Genomic DNA, 20866 nt, shown 5'->3' with positions numbered 1-20866 from the left:
AGGTAGCCGACCTCTCTCCCCAGTTTCTAGGAAGAAGAGGTAGCCTTCCTTTCTCCCCAGAGGCAGAGCGGTTTCCAGGGAGAGGAGGTAGCCAGTCTCTCTACCCAGCAGCTTAGCATGTTCCAGGAAGAGGAGGTCAGCATTCTCACTCCCCAGTGGCAGTGGCCAAAAAACAAAAATGAAAGAAAGTTGTGGGCTGGGCCAACCGACTAACTCAGGTCCAAACCAGTGGGAGGATTGGTACCAGGTCAGTCTACCCCAGGGGGGGGGGGAAATGTAACGGAAGCTTCAGTTACTTTTGTACTTGGAGAGGACTGCAGGCCAGCCTCCTCCCCACTGACTATGGACCCAATAACTTGAGGGGATTCTATGATTTGGGAGATGGGTGCCCAGGGTACATTTTGAGCACTTTTGCCCTGATACAGAGCTGGGATTCCTGTGTTTTGTTGCAGTATAATGTGACAGCCCAATTCAGTATTGCCTGCTCCAACCACCCCCCCCCCCCCCGACTCAGAATATTTAAGCTTATTGCAACCTCCTGCTGTTATGTGTCTGTATGTCTAGTCTAGGTGTGACACACATAGCAGGAGATTACACACAGCACAGACAATCTAATGCTGAGAACACCTGTTGTTATCTAGTCTAGGTGTGAAGTGTCTTCCTGTTATTGTGTGAGTCATCCATTGTCCTTTTGTAAGTCAGGATGTGATTAGAATCTTGTTTAACTAACCATTGTCTGATGTTTGTATCATTGTATAATATTTGTTTCTATTGATTATGTAGTAACTACCTCCTTTTGTTGGAGATGTATAAAATCTGTATTTTCTGTGCAATAAAGCAGTTCCTATTTTGACTCTCAAGCATTCAGTCTTGGCTAATGTTCTTGGGGGTAGCTATAACAACTAGCAGCAGCCGCTATTCTAATAGCGGCAGGTATACAGTGGAGTTTCTTGGGTTGGTGTTTGGTGGGAGGAAGCTGACTTTAGCGGGTATACCCAGTCTGGGGTACCGAGACCCGCTACAAACCCGATACGTGCAAAATGATTACTTCTAGAACAGTTAACGCTCGAGCTAGAGCATTAAATAGTGCTCTTCTTGTAATCTGGCCCTTAATGTTTGTTTGTTTTCTATAATATATATTTTTCCTTTATTTACTCACAGTGATATTGCTATGGGTTAAAAGACTGTATTAACATGGCCCTCAATGTGCTAGTTTACTCGTGCCATTGATAGTCTAATGGTCGCTCTTATTTTTTTTCTTTAGAGTGATATACAAGCCAATTTAGATGTGCTAGTTATCCTTTCATTTATCAATATAACTGAGTATTAGCTTTTACTGTGTCAGCTTTGACTAGTTAGTAGCAATGTAGTACATTAACTACTGATTAGCAAGTTATGTGCCTTTGAAACCTCATATTTATATTAGCTTGTCCATAAGTGGCCAATCATGACACTTGCGGGAAACTCTTTATTAAAACAAATAAAAAAATATATATACATGTTTGGTCTTAGCTGAATTAGGGGATACTAATTGACACATTTTCTGATTTTTTTTCTAAAGTTTAAAAGCTACAAATTTTTGTGGGAATGTGGTAATTCATCTTATATTCATACTAGTTGATAAGCCTGCCCAGATGGCAGTCTATGTGTTGTAAATACAAACCCCAGAGCTACAAAAAAATAAAAAATAGAAATACAGAAAAAAATAAACAAAGCTATCAAAAATAATAAAATTAAACTTAAACTAATACCCCTATAAAAATACCCCCCCAAATAAAAACACCCCCTAATCTAATATTAAACTACCAGTAGCCCTTAAAAGGGCTTTTTGTAAGGCATTGCCCTAAGTTTAACAGCTCTTTTACATTAAAATAAACAAAATCCCCCTAACAGTTAAACCCCCCACCCACCAAAACCCCAAAATAAAAGAAAAACTAACACTAATAAACCTAATATACCCATTGCCCTGAAGAGGTCATTTTTATGGGCATTGCCCTTAAAAGGGCATTTTTATGGGCATTGCCCTTAAAAGGGCATTCAGCTCTTTTCCCCTTCCCTTAAAAGGGCATTCAGCTCTTTTGAGATCCGCCCCCCAAAAAAACCTGATCTAAAAAAACAAACCCCCCTAAAAAATTAAAAAAAAACTTAACACTAAAGCCCCAAATAGGTACTCACTGTTTCAGAAGTCCGGCGGAGAAGGTCTTCTTCTAGGTGGGTCCATCTTTTACATCCACAGCGAAGGCGGTGTGGAGCAGAGGTCAGGAGCGGTCTTCCCGGATGTGGATGATCCTCTGTGGCGATCCTCCGCGTCATTGAGGCTCATCTTCATCCAATGTCCGTGGTACACTGAATATTGATTGCAAGGTACCGAAATCAATTTGGGGTACCTTGCATTCCTATTGGATGAATTTTTCAAAACAGCCAATAGGATTAGAGCTACTAAAATCCTATTGGCTGTTCAAATCAGCCAATAAGATTTCAGTAGCTCTCATTCTATTGGCTGCTGAATTTTTCAAAACAGCCAATAGAATGAGAGCTACTGAAATCCTATTGTCTGTTCAAATCAGCCAATAAGATTTCAGTAGCTCTCATCTTATTGGCTGATTTTGAAAATTTCAGCTAATAGGAATTCAAGGTACCCCAATCAATATGGGGTACCTTGAATTCTTTCTTCAGTGTGCGGTGGATGATCGCATGAAGAGGAACCTCCACACCTTTGCAGAGGACCGCCGCCACTGCCGAGGAGCGCCATCACTGCCGCTGAGGAGAGCCACCACCGCTGATGACTACTGCAGAGGATCGCAACTTCTGATAAGACTGCTACGGACTTCCGCTCTGTGCCACCTTCGCTGTGGATGAAGATGAGTACCTACTTGGGGCTTTAGTGTTAGTTTTTTTAAAGATTTTAAATTTTTTGTAATGTTAGCATTTTTTTATTTTCTGTAATTAGATTAATGTAATGTAATTTTTTTTATTTTTTGTAATATAATTTAGTTTTTTTTTAATTGTAATTAAGGGGTTAATTTAGGGGGTGTTAGGTTAGGGGTCTAAGTCATTAAATTAGTTTTTTGCACTGTGGGGGTTGGCGGTGTAGGAGTTAATAGGTATATTAGGTAGTTTGCAATGTTGGAGTTTGTGGATTTAGGGGTTAATGATTTTATTAGGTAGTTGTTTTTTTCTTAATACTTTGTGCAGGCGGTTAGTTTATTTTTTTATTTATACTTCGTATGGGTGGTTATTTTGTTTTTTACATACTTATTGCGGGCGGTTAAGTGTTTTTTTCATACTTATTGCGGGGATTTTTTGTTTTGTAATGCTCCGTTTGCCTTCGCTGTATCCCGGTGGATTCCAAAAATGGCAGGGTGGCCATTCAGTGGAAGGTTAGTGTGCATGCTAAGTCCTGAACCCCCAATAAAAATGTACCGCTGGAACTCTATTGGACAATGGGCATTATGGGGAGGCGCCAGCCTGTCTGGAGGCTCTTTATCTTGATCAGTTTGTGGTGCGCAGCCAGCATTCTGTTGGCTGCCTCGTGCTGCCAACATTCCTTTGAGGATGCGTGCGCAATGACGACAGACATTACAAACGCAATTATAGTATAGTATATATATATATATATTTGTGTGTGTATATATATATATATATATATATACATACATACATACATACATATATACTGAAGGGGCTACTAGTGTGATGTTTCAGTGACTTTATATCCTTCCTCAGATATAACCACATAGCAGTGGAATGGAAACACAGTGTAGACCCCTCACACACTCATAATTGCATAAAAACATTGTTCCTATGAAAAAATATAAAGTACTCAACATACTTGTCAAGTGACCTTAATTGAAAAAAGTCTGCCCACTATCCTGGTTTATATAGTGAATTATTTAAACTCACCATATGTAGTGTCATACATTGTAAGGGACAGAGACAGAAGGGTGTCTGTTTTCCTAGGCTGAACAATTCTACATAAATTAATCAGCACACCAACCATAATTTATACAGAATTACACAGTCCCTCCATCAATCTCACCATCAGGCAGAGCATCAAAACATACTCCCATCTTATAGCTGGAGTAATTTATATTTACCATTACAGCGCTCACCCTCCTCTGTTTTGGCTTCAGTTTAGAAACAAACATAGCACTTGTAGTTACAAAATATTTCATGATAAACAATGTAACAATATGACACACTTTTAAAGTGACATGGCACAGTAGATATGACCGCATTAACCAGAGCATATTAACCTATATTGAAAGCACCGCATAGATTATCTAAAGTAAGGCTTAAGCTTCAACTATTCATTAACAGTCCCCCCCCAATATAGTTATCAATAAGAACCCATGCACACTATTCTCCTGTTATCTCTCATATGTATGGACACATTGTAATAAACCATGATTCAAATTATATAAACTGGACACTACCTGCTGTTTCATGAACAGCCAACATGTTAAAAAAAGCACAGATGTGGCGTGACAATCATCTGTCTAACTTACAATAAGGCAGAAAGTGCACTGCCCAGAATATCTGATCAGTGTCTGATATCACTCAGGCACCCCACCAATCTGCTGTACGCTAAATATCACCAATGACTAACACTTTACAGAAAGCAGTGTGAACTGAGTTCTGCATTTAAACCATTTGGCTAAAGAGTGTTGAGTATATAAATCCAGCGTGCTTCACCTTACATTTTTTTATTACAATCCTCACCTCTCTGAAGGGATGGAATAGGATCGATCAAAATAAAATGTTGGTCTGTAACTGAGTGTTCTATTTCAAGAAAATGCTTGGCAACCATTTGTTTAATACTATGTGTCCTGAGGGCAGACCTGATAGCTGAACATTGGTTAGCTATGCTTGTTTGAATGTCATCTGAGGTCTTGCCAACATAAAAAATTCCACAACATCACCTTAACATATAAACTACAAATTTTGTAGTACAAGTTTGAAACAAAGTGAGAGAAAAAAAAAATATGTTTACCAGAAATGATTGATTTATGTATAGCTCTTTTGCGAATCTAATGTTATATATTAATTATACATTAATCAGTTTGTTTATGTTGTTATTATTGTGTAAATTAAAATATTTACCTTGGAAATCCAGCCGGGTGGTTTTGGATTAGGAAATTTTTCTCTAGATTTTGTAGAATATCATTTAACATTCTCACTCTCAGAGGATTTCTCTCTCTGGGATTATTGGCTGGACGCATCTCGTTAGACTGGAACAACTGTGCAGTTTCTCTCAAACTCCTTGACTGTTCCATCAAGATACTATCAGAGGACCCATCCCCTGCAGACAGAAAGTATATTCATGTATAAATGGCAACCTAGCCTCCCAGATTCATTCTACTTGAACCATATTTTTAGTTGGATTAATAAAATCTTCTATTCGGATAACATTATATGGTATAGCATTCATATATGCTCTAAACCTAACTTATTTATATCTATTTGGTATCCAAAATGCATCCTTGCTGTTCAGAAAATATGACACTGATGCATTTTATGAGTTTTGAATTACATAGAGCAGCACATCCAGTGATAAAAATCTTGAATTTATACCAATAACAAAATGGTATCACTGTAAAAGGATAAAACCTATAAATTATGTTAACATCCTGCTTCATATTCAACACTTTATTTATGGAAGGAAATGCTTACAATTTTAATAAGGAATGCATTAAGATCTGCATATTAAAAAAAAGTCTATTGTGCCTGTACACAATAAAGAAATTTAGTGAAAAGAAAACAAAACTGCAGTTAATTTCTATCTTGTCAGCTCTTAAATTTGTGTAGATGTAGATCTGGTCTAATCTGCTATTTAATGAAATAGACTTCAGTGTTTGCAAGTAATACTCTGCAGAAAGTTGATATGTTTGAATTGATAAGAAATTAATGCACCATAAAATATAAGCGTTATATAGAACACAGTGTTTTGAAGATCTTCAATTTGTTTGATCACATTGATGACAATTAAAAGAAATATTTTCACTATTGACATTCATCTGTTAACTGCAACCAGTGGAATTTTAGCAACAAAATAAAAAAAAATAGTATTTATTCAGTTTGAAACTTGATATATTTTTTAAAAACTTGCTACAGTAGTTTTTTAACATTTTGTGGGTATGGTATTTTTTTTAGAGAGAATTCATTTTTTTTTAGTTTCAGAGAAACTATTTTATTTACTAATATTTATTTCTGTAGACTTAGTTTTTGGAAAATAGCCAACTGCCACCCGACTGACAGACCATGTAAGATTAGAATGTTTATATGAACCATACAAATTAAATTGTATACTTTAGGGAATACCTTAAATATGCAGTTCTTTTTTTGTGTCATATTTCTTATCTAAAACTAGGAAACGTTTCTAAAATGGATTTAAACTAAAAAATATTCATGAGCTTCTAGCATAGTAGACATTGAATCTGACTCTTAGGGGTCGATTTATCAAATGTCTGTCCGACATGATCTGCTCAGCATACGCTGTCGGCATTTAACATTGCACAAGCTGTTCTAGTGAACTGCTTGTGCAATGATGCCCCTTGCAGATTCGGGGCCAATCAGCCTCTAGCAGGGAATGTCAATCAGCCCAATCTTATGAGATCGGGTGGATTGATGTCCGCAGCCTCAGAGGCGGCAGACCAGTTAAGGAGCAGCGATCTTAAGACTGTTGCTTCTTAACTGCCGTTTCCGGTGAGCCTGAAGGTTCGCGGAAATAGGGGCATCAGGGGCCATTTGACCCTTGATAAATCGGCCATTTAATCTCAATAAAGTCTTTAAAAAGGCAAACATTAAGAAGAAAGTAACATAATGCTTATTTTAACTTTAACAAAAAATACTTATTTTGTTTTTTGCATGTAATCAGGAAAGGCCAAATGTACATTCCTTACTATTACTTCTAGGACAGCCATGTTCACAGCCAATCCAAAGCAATTATATAAATAATTCACAGCAAAACTCTTTTAGAGGTCAACTAAAGAACTGAAGGCAGTTGGTGCCTTCAGCTCTTTTACACAAAGGCAGAAAAGTTGATGTAACAACAGTAAATCTTAGATTTACTTTTTTTAATTTATTTGTTTTTAATGTTCCTATTTTGAAATAGTTTATACTATTACTAAATGAATATCCATTTATGTTGATTATATATAAGTTGCTAAGCTGGGCTTTCACACTATTTAGACCAAGAGGCTTATTTACTAAAGGTCTTGCGGACCTGATCCGACAGTGCGGGTCAGGTCCTCAAGACCTCGCTGAATGCTCTCCGTATTCAGCATTGCTCTCCATATTCAGCATTGCATCAGCAGCTCACAAGAGCTGCTTGTGCAACGCTGCCCCCTGCAGACTTGAAGCCAATGGGCTGCCAGCAGGGGGTGTCAATCAACCTGATCGTACTCGATCGGGTTGATTTCCGGCGATTCCTGTCCGCCTGTTCAGAGCAGGCGGACAGGGTTATGAAGCAGCGGTCTTGGTGACCACTGCTTCATAACTGCTGTTTCTGGCGAGTCTGAATACTCGCCAGAAACACGGGCCCACAAGCTCCTTACGGAGCTTGATAAATGGGCCCCAAAGTACTTAAAAACCTTTGGCTACTTTATATGGTAAGTGACAAATTGTAGAATGTAAAAGCTGTATGAACTGCTTGTAAGTCCAAATATAATAAATAGAACATTTTAAAGTCTGACAAATGTATTGCAGTACAAAACAGGTACACCGGCAGAATAGTTATTTATAAAAAAAACTCCTGTTTGTTCTTTTTTGTATTTTTCCTACAATATCACAATTTCAGACAGTTTTTATTTATTGCATCCTATTTTAGTTACAGTATTGCCTCCTGCTCTACAGGACAGGTTGTAGCTATTATATCATTTAATTTCCTGTGATTTAAAATAGACTAGTATAAATGAGACTAAGGTGCTACTTTTGCCAGTTATTTTCATCAAAGCAGAAGATAGAGTCTTTGTTTTTTCTTAAAAATAATTTGTCCTTTTTTAACCAAATACAAAGACCAAGGTCATCCATTTTAAAAACACAAAGCTTTCAAGAGCTGGCCAATAAATCAACTCCAACAATTTACTCAGCAATAAATTATTCTTCCTTCTCCTAACTGTTAGAACAGAGGAGAGCTAGAGTGATCTGAAGCTATGAACTAGCGTAATAAATAGTCTAGTCCAGACGGCCACTTGTCAGACTGTGAAAAGTACAGGCCACAAACTGCACTGAATCTCTTAGAAAGGTTGAACAAAAAAATGACTCTGTTTATTTTGCTTCAAAATACATATTATTATTTTTATCCTCTCTACTGACAAAAAAAGAGAAAGACACAATCAAATTTTTTTTTCCAGACATTCCAAGGTCAGGAAAATTAAGCTATGCACTGTAACAACACAGTTCTTTCATGACTATGTTAGCAATCGATTTAAAGAGATAAGACTAGTCAATAATGATTTGATTGATTTGTTTATTTTCTAATTTCAAATAATAAAATAATTATAATTAATAATTAATTTAAAAAATATTTTGTGAGTTATGGAATTCTGTTTTGATACAAAACAGGCAAAGTTGAGAGAAAAATCGAGTTTTTCCCATCTTGCGTGTTCTCTCTCTGTTTTAGAAGAATTTGTAAAAGCGAGTTTGTACTCCTGACCTTTGTTTGGGCTTCTGTGTTGAATTAAAGATGACTGACAAGCACTCATATATTTAGACACCCAAAGGGAATGTTTTTTTTCAGTTAAAATTAAGTGCACTGCAATTTCTTTTGTCCAAACATCCAAAAGTACATAATTCATAACAGAGTTCCTTGTGGATTACCTTCAATGCGCTTCTGAATTTCTAATGCTACATCCAGTGCATTAAAAGGCAAAATGGGTTGAGTTGAAATCTGCAGCACAATCTCTGTGGTTAACTGGAAAATCAAGAATAAAAAGCATCATGAGGAAGTTTTTATGTTGTATATATTTAATATTACTGATAACCCTGATCTAAAATATTAGTTTAAACTATCAGTAACACAAATAAAGTTGAATGTTTGATTAGCCACAAAAACTGTTGCTATTTTTCTTTATAATTAGTTATAAAGATTAGCCTGAGGTTAATACACAGATTTTTTTTTAAAAAGGTTCCCTATGTTTTAAAGCTTCTTATCTTATCTTCTTTGTCACACCCAGTTAGGTATATATATTCAAAATTTCAGGTCGTAACTCGTAAGCTACTAGCCAGGCAAAAATGTTACTCGCCACTTCTGATCCTACCCACTACCTGCCAACACCACACCCACTACTCCATGCCCTCTTTGTATGTGTCTAGCCATTATGAAACACATTATTGTGCAGTCATTTTTAATATTTTTCATTTTATACCTTAACAAATTAAATGCTACATACAGTAATAGATTAATATAAATAAGTGCATAGCAGTTTAGCAACATCAACTTGGTGGTTCTGGGTAAGACAAAAGCTGGATAGAAATAGGAAGTTGTTGAAGTGAGAGAGTGGAGAAAGAGAGTGCTGACGGTCAGTCATGGTGGAAGGTCATAGCAGACCTGGATATTTTCTTTCATAATTATTATCTCTTCCTTCTCTCTCTTAACTATCTTTCTTCCCTCCCTCCTCTCTTCAATCTCACTTTTTACCCTCTCCCTTATTTTTCAGGTCATATCTTCTCTTTACACTCATTATTTCCCCTCTTTCATATCTTTTTACTCTTTCTTTATTTTTTTCTCCACTCTCTAGTATAGCTATCATCTTCTCCACTTTTCTATTTTCCTTTCCAATCTCGCTCTCTCTCTCTGCCCCTGTTTACCCTCTCAATAGTAACAGTCTACGCACTAATGGTGTTCCTACAACCCTAGAACATATCCTTGCCCTTTCTAGGATATATATTTTTAGCACATTGCCAAAATGTGTTTTTGTCAATGCTGCAACAGGGGTGTACATTTTGATTCAACATTCACTCACTAACTTTCACTTGCCACCATTAAATTTCCACTCCCCAACGGCTAGTAAAGAGTGGAAATTTTGAGCCATATATATATATATATATATATATATATATATATATATATATATATATATATATATATATACACTGGAACCAAAAAGATTCACTCTCAGGACTTTTATAAGTGAAGTAAAGATTACTTTATTTGGAACGTTTTCGGGGATCAAGTCATACTAATACTAAATGTACGTGCAAAGCATCGAAATACCTTATGATGCTAGAAAACCCCACTCGTAAAGAAAAAATGCCCTTGTGGATGTCAAATGTACAGGCTTATATTTTAATTCTAACGATTCTCAAAGTGCCCTGTCAAAATACAAGTTGCCATAGCAGCATGTATACAAATCCAATAGGACCGAAAAAAGGGGTTTAACAGCTTCGGTCAAGTCAATATGTGAATGTGCTAATCCAACATTGTGCTGCTGTACTTAATACCTCTACACTCGGATGTCTTAGATTGTATAACCTATAACATATATCTGGGCAATAATATACCTAATGTATGAGTGACGGTTACCAAAGGGTGATGCAGAAAGGAGATCATTAACATGATGTCACCTGTTTGGATATTACTCAAAAAATAGTGTATTGGTGAGCGGCCCATACATTGTTCAGGAACATGACCCAATAAACCTCTCCACTGCACTTAACCCTATAATGTGCATACAAATTCTCAGTCCTAATGATTCTCAAAGTAACGTATCTAAACACAAGTTGCCATAGCAACATGTATACAAATTCAATAGGGCCGAAAAAGGGGGGGTTAACAACTTCGGTCAAGTCAATATATGAATGTGCTAATCAAACACAGTGCTGCTGTATTTAATATCTCTACACTCAGGTGTATTAAATTGTATGACCTATAACGTATATCTGGGCAGAAATATAACTAAAGTGTGAGTGATGGTTACCAATGTGTGATGCACCACGGAGATCATATTCACACGATGTCACCTGTGTGGGTATTGCTCAAACATAGTGTATTGGTGAGCAATCCATACAATGTTCAGGAACACAACCCAATAAAATCCCCACTGCACTTAACCCTATAATGTGCATACAAATTCTCATATATCAATATACCCAGTGTGTGGATTTTAAATGACAGATGTCTATTATAGCACATACTTTTTACTTCTGTACACTGTGCTATACAGAGCCTCCATAGGTATATAGGCCCAGATAAAAGACATAAGAGCACACACACAAACACAATACAGAATAAAAATTACGAAATAAGAAAGCAAAAAAAATAACATTGGTGTCTATATTATACACAATATAGTACACCTACAGGCTGTATTACTACATTAAATACACCTATGTTTGCCAGGAAAAATCTGCAGTGATTGTTAACACTGTGCCAGAGGTAGTAGTTCTAATTAAAAGGGCTCCCTTCTCTGTTGTGGGACCTCCTGCATTATAGCATCCATGATAATTCTATACATGCTCTTCGGACACATTGGCCCATAGTGGTCACGGATCCTAAGTTGCACTTAAGCAAGAATAGGACACCAATGGTTGGCTACAGAAGGGGTACAAATTTAAGGGATCTATTGGTCAGGACAGACCCTAAAGCTAGTTACAGACCTCGGACCCAGACCAACATTAAGGGATCGTACCGATGCTTAGGCTGTACCACCTGCAATGGGCTTATCAGCACAAAAGTGTTCCATCACCCTCATACCAACAGGCAGTATGTCATTAGACACTCTATAACATGTACAACTACATTTGTTATATACCTCTTTATGTGTTCCTGTTCCAGATTTTATGTGGGCAAGACGTCAGGCACGTTGAGAGAGAGAATGGCGAACCACAGATATGCCATCAGGTTGGCACTCAAGTCTGGGGACTCTGATCAACCCATAGCGAGACATTGTGTGCTAAGGAAACACCCTGTGTCATCTATCAGGTATACGCTGATTGAGCACGTCCCCCCTCTGGACAGGGGCGGGGACCGGAATAAAATACTACTACAGCGGGAGGCACAATGGATGTACCGTCTAGGGATGATCCACCCAGGAGGTCTTAACGCGATACCTGACTTCAAAGTCCTCATGTAGTGCGGTCTAAATGTGTATTACATACTTGGGATATATCTTTTGAACCATCATGACTCTGTGTCTCGGGCTGTTGGTATGGGTTCCATTTTTGGTGTCCCATCCGGTCTGGTTACACAGCACATGCCATGGGGAATCTTTTGTATCCTCAGTGTCCTTGTGGAAGTCGGGGGGTTGTTAGAGTGGTTACCCACACATTATACACCTGACCGGCATCTTCACTACAGGGCTGACTGAGGAGGAATAAGAGTACTTTCATTATGTGGCTCTATGCGATATTATACTAAGGAGAAGCCAGGAAGGACTTTCCATGAATAGAGCATGTGATACTGACCCTGGATGACAGTTAAAGAGGACGCTGATCTCAGTGACTACATCCATAGGGACATGTATAGAATTATCATGGATGCCATAATGCAGGAGGTCCCACAACAGAGAAGGGAGCCCTTTTAATTAGAACTACTACCTATGGCACAGTGTGAACAATCACTGCAGATTTTTCCTGGCAAACATAGGTGTATTTAATGTAGTAATACAGCCTGTAGGTGTACTATATTGTGTATAATATAGACACCGATGTTATTTTTTTTGCTTTCTTATTTCGTAATTTTTATTCTGTATTGTGTTTGTGTGTGTGCTCTTATGTCTTTTATCTGGGCCTATATACCTATGGAGGTTCTGTATAGCACAGTGTACAGAAGTAAAAAGTGATGTGTTATAATAGACATCTGTCATTTAAAATCCACACACTAGGTATATTGATATATGAGAATTTGTATACACATTATAGGGTTAAGTGCAGTGGGGATTTTATTGGGTCGTGTTCCTGAACATTGTATTATTGCTCACCAATACACTATGTTTGAGCAATACCCACACAGGTGACATTGTGTGAATGTGATCTCCGTGGTGCATCACACATTGGTAACCGTCACTCACACTTTAGTTATATTTCTGCCCAGATATACATTATAGGTCATACAATTTAATACACCTGAATGTAGAGATAATAAATACAGCAACACTGTTTTTGATTAGCACATTCATATATTGACTTGACAGAAGTTGTTAAACCCCCCTTTTTTGGCCCTATTGAATTGGTATAAATGTTGCTATGGCAACTTGTTTTTAGATACGTTACTTTGAGAATCATTAGGATTGAGAATTTGTATGCACATTTTAGGGTTAAGTGCAGTGGAGAGGTTTATTGGGTCGTGTTCCTGAACAATGTATGGACCGCTTACCAATACACTATTTTTTGAGTGTAGAGATATTAAATACAGCAGCACTGTGTTTGATTAGCACATTCATATATTGACTTGACCGAAGTTGTTAAACCCCCCTTTTTCGGCCCTATTGAATTTGTATACATGTTGCTATGGCAACTTGTGTTTAGATACGTTACTTTGAGAATCATTAGGATTGAGAATTTGTATGCACATTTTAGGGTTAAGTGCAGTGGAGAGGTTTATTGGGTCGTGTTCCTGAACAATGTATGGACCGCTCACCAATACACTATTTTTTGAGTAATATCCAAACAGGTGACATCGTGTTAATGATCTCCTTTCTGCATCACCCTTTGGTCACCGTCACTCATACATTAGGTATATTATTGCCCAGATATATGTTATAGGTTATACAATCTAAGACATCCGAGTGTAGAGGTATTAAGTACAGCAGCACAATGTTGGATTAGCACATTCACATATTGACTTAACCGAAGCTGTTAAACCCCTTTTTTCGGTCCTATTGGATTTGTATACATGTTGCTTTGGCAACTTGTATTTTGACACGGCACTTTGAGAATCGTTAGAATTAAAATATAAGCCTGTACATTTGACATCCACATTGGCATTTTTTCTTTACGAGTAGGGTTTTCTAGCATCATAAGGTATTTCGATGCTTTGCACATACATTTAGTATTAGTATAATCACAATATTTATTTTTCACTCCCGGAAGTGACATATGTACTACATCCGGTTTGACGGATCTGTGGAACACAAGCAGCGCTCCATGCCGGAGCTTTGGCCCACTGATTAATTTAGGTATGGTTTGATATGTTTTTTTTTTAACACTATATAAGTTTGTTTGTGTTCACTGTTTTTTATGCTGACGAAGGAGACTTGATCCCCGAAAATGTTCCGAATAAAGTAATCTTTACTTCACTTATAAAAGTCCTGAGAGTGCATCTTTTGGTTCCTGTATCTTTTTCAAGTCTGCATCCAGGCGGATGCCCATTTGTGGGAATAAGTTGGTGTCTGGATATCAATCTATCTATCTATCTATATCTATATATCTATATATATATATATATATATATAAATACAAAAAGAGGGTTTTTGGTTAAGCACACCACAAAAAGACTGTTTATATCTTAACACACATATTGTGGGAATGCTACCAAAGTGACTAAAACAATTACAAAAGCAACAAAAAAGTATTGGTGCACATCCAACCACTTAAGTCCACATATTTATATATACTTCTGTCTGCTAAATATACTTACATAGTTCAAATAAGTTTGGGATAAACATCTCACAGAAATTCTTATTGACTTATTGTCACGAATATCTCAGGATTCAGCTGCTAAGGAGTTAACTTTGTGTAGCTTGCAGTCAAAACAGTTATTTGTTTTCAAGAAGAATTGTGTTTGTATTTGTATTTTCTTTGAAGTGCCAGAAGCCCCCTGATTAGCCCACTAAATGTTATTGTGTAGGCACTGAGTCATAAAACCACTCGAGCTCTTCATCCCAGAGATACACAGGATAAAGCTTATGGCTTAAGCTGTCAATAGAATGCATGATGCAAAACAGGCCCTTAATTACAAAAACTGACCAGGTCACTGACAGGACATTGGTATATTATATACATATGTGGGTTAAAAGTGTTATAACCTTAACGGCAGGTAAATATGACAACCTATGGCATATTTGATATCAAAACGATTCTCCCAATAAAACTAAAAAGGTTCTAAATATGTAAATATAGAAATTTCTTACCTAGCAGGAATGATAATGGATTGTATAAATTCAGGCAAGAAATTAGTCTATTGAAGGTTGTAAAGACAGGGGGGTTTCTTAGCCCGCCCAGGAGGGTGTGGTTAAGCAACCTGATCTCTGAAAAGTAGGGTTTAAGAATCTTATTTTTTAACAATAAGATCGTCATTCTTACAATTGGAACTGCTGTACAGAAGTAAAGAGCCATCTTTTCCATGCCAGCCCCTGGCGCAGATCTTGAAGACTAGGAAAGTATTCAATTCTGTTTTTCTCCTTTTTATTTTAAAATACTGTTTGCGTGTGTAATTTTATTTGTAACAACTTTTTATTAATAATGCATTGTGCATAATATTTTTGGCATAATACATAATTCCTTTATTAAGTTTGGCCTTTGTCTAATAATTGAACCACGTTACTGAAAGAGACTGGAATATTAGAACTGTATAATTTTAGGTTATTTTCTGCTAAATTGTATTTCTAGAGTTAATTTGTAAAGTCTGGGGTTTTCCTTAAGATTTTCCCTTTAATAAATTTTAAGTGGTGGCAGCATTTGAGCTATAGGATTTATAGTTTATTGTGGGTGGCATTGGAAAGGGAGTGTTGGGCATTTCTCTTACGTCTAGTACACATTAAGGGAGTGCGAATTAACTCTTGCACCCACTAAACTGAATCACAAGCTTGCCTGGTGTGGCTAGATTGTGACCTATAGGTAGGCTGACCATATTGCCGCTTTAAAAAGGGACACATATGAAAAATACATATGTCAGGGCTGTTTTCAGGGCTGTTTAAAGAAATGGTTTTGTATAAGAACCCTCACATATGTATTTTTCATATGTGTTCCTTCTTAAAGCGGCAATATGGTCAGCCTACCTATAGGTGACAGAAAAGGGGGATGAAACCCCTTTCTGTGCCAAATAAGTGACTGGCGCAGGGTTGGATAACCTTGGTTTGTCACACTTATATTTATGCTGCAAAAAGTTTTGCCTATTAAATATGCTTTTACATTTTTAATAAAGATGGGATCTTAGTTCTTAGTCTTACATTGAGTATGCCCATTGTGATGAGATCCTCATTCACTAACTCCCCCATTAAGAAGAAAAAAAAAAAAAGATAATAAATATGATTTAGCTATGGGACTGTTTGAAACTATCTTTTGCTGCTTAATTAAGTTGCCAACTTACACTTCCTAAATGCCAATTAAATGTTCAATAAGGAAGACACTCCATTTTTGCTACTGCAAGATAATTAAATCACACTAAAATGTAGTTTTAATGGAGTGTGCAGAGTGGTCTAGCAGCCAGGTTAAAAAGAAAAAAAAATCTGAACAGTACAATTTGATCAGACAGACTGGTTGTTGTATGGGGCCTATAGTTTTATATATAAACATTGCGATTAAGAAGTCCCAGAACAATATGTTTAACAAACATATTTACCTTCATTGTAAAGTTTCTGAAAACTATATTGTAAAGTCAAGTAAAAATAAATGTGCTTTAAAGGGATAGTAAACCCAATTTTTTTATTTCATGATTCAGATAGAGCATGCAATTTTAAGCAACTTTCTAATTTACTCCTACAATCAATTTTCTTTGTTCTCTTGGTATCTTTATTTGACAAAGCAAAAAAAAGCAGGCCCATTTTTGGTTCAGTACCCTAGGTAGCGCTTGCTGATTGGTGGCTACATTTAACCACCAATCAGCAAGTGCTACTCAGGTTCTGAACCAAAACTGGTCCGGCTCCTAAGCTTAACAATTCTGCTTTATTAAATAAAGACACCAAAAGAATGAAGAAACGTTAATAATAGGAGTGAATTAGAATGTTGCTTAAAATTGCATGCTCTATCTGAATCATGAAAGAAAAAACTTGGGTTTACTACCCCTTTAAAATAAGTTGTGTAACTTGTTTTAGCTTGAAATGTGCTTTGATGCATTAAAAGGACATTAAACTGCTGAGTACAACTGAAATAGCATGGTTACTACTCACCATGATATTGTTTTTCTCCTGTGCCTGAATTTTTCTTCAAAGTCATTCTCCTATTTTAACCCTTCACAAGTGTTTTTTTAGTGAAGTTCTGCATATTCACACTTGGCACCATCATCTTGGATTTAAAGTACCCTTTGAAGGAGTGCATATTCACCGGAAATTATTATCTTCTTAACAAGATATATCATGCACCTCAGTTTAGTGGTACAATATCAAGCAAGATAATTTTTCTCTAGTATTTCTGAGGGCTATGTAACTTTAAAACACTGAAAAAAAAGATAGAAAAAGTGCAAAACTGTAACTCGTCTGCTTTCTATTGTGCAAGGGGATTTAAATTTCAAAGGACCGCTGTCAGAAAACCATCAATGTCGGGGGGCGGAGCTAGACCAGAAGCCGTGCGGTTGCACTTTCCTTCAGCTCCAGCAACTTATACATTTAAAGCATTCTGTTAGACCGCTTGGTATCACATACTATCAACAAATAGTACACTCGAGTGACTAGGGAGTTCTACCAAAGCATATGGACCTCAGGGGAACCGAAAGAAAGCCCTAATAGATTCACAAGGCACTTGGCAGAGGTAATTTTGCGGCAGCCATCTTGTGACATACATATATGCATATTGGTGATGGCGGCAATCGAAAGAGCCTTAGAAGTCTTATTAACCAGCATGGACATGCACTTTTATGATCTCAAACAATAATTTGTAACTTTACACAACGAAACTCCTGCAGCTCTCAAAGATCAAACGGAGAAAAATCCTCACCTGCAGAGCCAGATTAGCACCCAGGAGACCCGACAGAGGTACAACATCTGCAGATAACAGCGGCTCCAACAGATTTTGGGCCATACAATGGAGTCCTAGTAATCTCAGAGAAGAGTATCTTCGACCTTTAAGTTTCCAGAAACTGGACCGATGACAAGATGGCGCTAGCGAGACTGAAGGGGAACCTGGCAGGTATGCCTCTACAAATCAAGACTGGCAGCGATGCTGTGAAGCCCTGGCCTACAGCTGAACCTCCCTCTGAAATTTCTACAGTGCCATGGTCTATGTCCCAGGGAGGGAGTCATGGGTTGAGATTACACTCTGCTCCTAAAATTATGACTGCCCTAGCTCTGAGTAACACATCAATCTCAGCAAAAAAAGCAACCGGATTGATAATCACATACGCATCAAAAGGTCTTCAATTATGTGCACATACCCTGGAGCAGCTTTACAGGGATCTCCCTGGACATTCCTCTAAATCTGGTGTAGGCTAAACCTAGACTAGGTTCTGAGATTTATTTACATGTAGATTCTTGACATTTGTCTCTCGTTATGTTATAGGTTATATTCTGTTCTCACTATGTTTGTCTTTTATGATTTTCAAAGTTCTTACTGTGCTATTGTTGTCATAGACACGAGGGATTAACCACTACAAACATTTGTGTTGGGAAATTATCCTTTTTTTTCATTATAGGAATTCCTAGACACTGGACTCTGAAATAACAGTTTAAGCAAGTGTTTGCTTTGGTCTTTTGTGTGTTGTTTCCATTGGTAGATTCACTTATATAAATGCTGCACCTTTACCTGTTATAAACCCTATTATAAAGGGATGTCACTCCTGCAGTAGATATAAATATGCATTTCCATAACTTGGTGGCGGGGCTGTGTGTCAACCATTTCTGCCTACCTATTAAGCTACATATAAGTTATGAGCTATATATAGTTATATAACATTGATAGAAATATTAGCCTTGGTCTGTAGAAAGCAATTAGAAGTTAATACCCCCTTAGGAGCTATAACCTCTGCTCAACACTAGTTACTGGATAGTATATGGTTGATATGTGGAGACACTGCTACTCAAGCCCTCAAACATATGCATTCTATATATAATAAAGCTAACTATGGGAGTCAGTGTCTTCTTATGTGTTACTATCTCAAATATTACTCACTAGAGGGAGGTTTATACCGATAGCATCATAGTCTGTTTTCAGGATACAGATTCCCAAAACGATTTCAAATATATAGTATAATGCCATATACTGGAACATTATGAGGCTTTGCATGCGCTTCTCTTGTTGATTTGATGCTTGAGTATTTCCTCTTTCTCCCTCAGCCGGCAAGGGGGGGTGGGGATCCCAAGTAGCATCCCATAACGCTCACCTGACATTTTATAATGGCTAACACGGAAATAGTATTCGCTATTTCTGGAGGGGTTAGCCAGATCCACAATATGATAATCCAGATAAACATATAAAGGTAGACATACATCCCCTTAGCTGCTAAGTTCACAATGCTTTATAGAATATACCCTGCATACACTTAGGTCTTCTGAGAACAGGAATATTGCTCTGAATCATATTATTAGGGATTGGGAGGGTATTTTATATTAAAAGAGACTACTACCCGGGGGGCGGAGCCAACTCTGGAGCAGAGCGGTCGCACATCACGGCAGCTCCGGCTAAATTATATATAAATAAACTAGTTTAGAGACCGCTGAGGCTCTTCTACTCTACCAGCTTTGTACACTTATAGGTTTCAGTGACCTTTCTACCTAAATTCGAGAAGTGAAGCGTTCCGAGAAGGGAACTCTAATGCTCTGGGACTTGTCTGGTTAAACGGGAGCTTCAGGAGCGGCCATTTTTTCTGCCACGAGGAGTTCAATCTGTGAAAAAGTCTAACTGATTGCCGCTATATTGCCACCGATAGCGATAACTTTTGAACCACCGCGCCATGGCATCAGCAGCCTACATTGTCGGGGAGATAAGCAACCTCCTTGATGCCTGCAGATCTGCACTTGAATGTGAAATTCAACGGCTGACTCAGCCTGGGGGAACGAAGGTTGTGATATTTGACGCAGACTCTCACACCTCTACACCCGGCTATAAAGGTTGCGACACTCTGGGGCCCCAGTGTGTGCTACCCATTCTATATGATTTCGGGAGTGCTTCGAAAACGGCTCCCACAACAACTAATCACTCTGATAAGGTAGATAGTGAGACTGTGCAGCATGAAACGGAGTATTTTACTAGTCAATCTGATTCGAGTGGAACAACGGATCAGACTCTCTATTCTGCTCTGGAAGTTTCGACCGCCCAGAAGCATATAGATCAGACACACTTCCAATTTGTGACCGAAGCATCTACTCGGGGGAAACTCTTGGCAACACTTTCTGATCAGCAGGCCAACTACTGCATGGCCCCCTGTAGTAGGCTGGGCTGGGATCTGGGGGACATGGCCCTTACAGCAACAGGTGTAATACATGCACCGGGAGCACTGGTGTTCTCTAACATTTGGACCTGGTATGTAAAGCTACAGGGGAGCTGTGGATACTTCAGATGTAGGAATACCTTCTTTGTTCATAACCCTCACATGGACTCATACATCTCTCTAAAAGCGGGTGTGGGCTGACTTATTAATCTCCCCTTACAAATACGAGCAAGCCTTGGTACAAGACAGTATTAATAGACGGTATCAATATTACCAAAGTGCTGCTTCTGCTGGACAATGAACCTTTTGTTATATGCCTATTTTAATTGTTTAGTCATGTGTCCGAGTTAATGTTTTTTGTTCTTATTTCCATACTTATTATAAGATTGCTGAATAGTTTGTTTAACTATTTGTTTGTGTATATGCTAGCCACTGTAGTATTATTATATGGGTGTGTAGATTAATGTTTGAACCGCTAATAGGTCTGGGATATTTTAGTATACGCTTGTCTGTTTTGTTGGGGTGCCTGTTGGGTTGGATTGCCTGCGGCCGGGGTGACCTAATAAGAACAATGTTTACTTCCATCGTTGTATTTCAGGGCATAATGTATACACACCCCAATTAAAG

General features: G+C 37.7%; 1 protein-coding gene across 1 annotated transcript in view; it reads right to left on the bottom strand.

Annotated features, from left to right (window-relative positions):
• LOC128656309 (inactive N-acetylated-alpha-linked acidic dipeptidase-like protein 2) overlaps window positions 1–20866 on the bottom strand; it is a 563404-nt gene that overhangs the window by 79213 nt on the left and 463325 nt on the right. Inside the window, exons 5-6 of the mRNA XM_053710152.1 lie at window positions 8821–8914; window positions 5104–5302 (exon numbers count right to left, since the gene is read on the bottom strand). Coding sequence (XP_053566127.1) covers window positions 5104–5302; window positions 8821–8914 — 293 coding nt within the window. The remainder of the gene's footprint in view (window positions 1–5103; window positions 5303–8820; window positions 8915–20866) is intronic.

The sequence above is a fragment of the Bombina bombina genome, chromosome 4 (genome assembly GCF_027579735.1).
Source record: "Bombina bombina isolate aBomBom1 chromosome 4, aBomBom1.pri, whole genome shotgun sequence".
NCBI lineage: Eukaryota > Metazoa > Chordata > Amphibia > Anura > Bombinatoridae > Bombina > Bombina bombina.
This window is presented reverse-complemented; position numbering and strand designations above follow the sequence as displayed.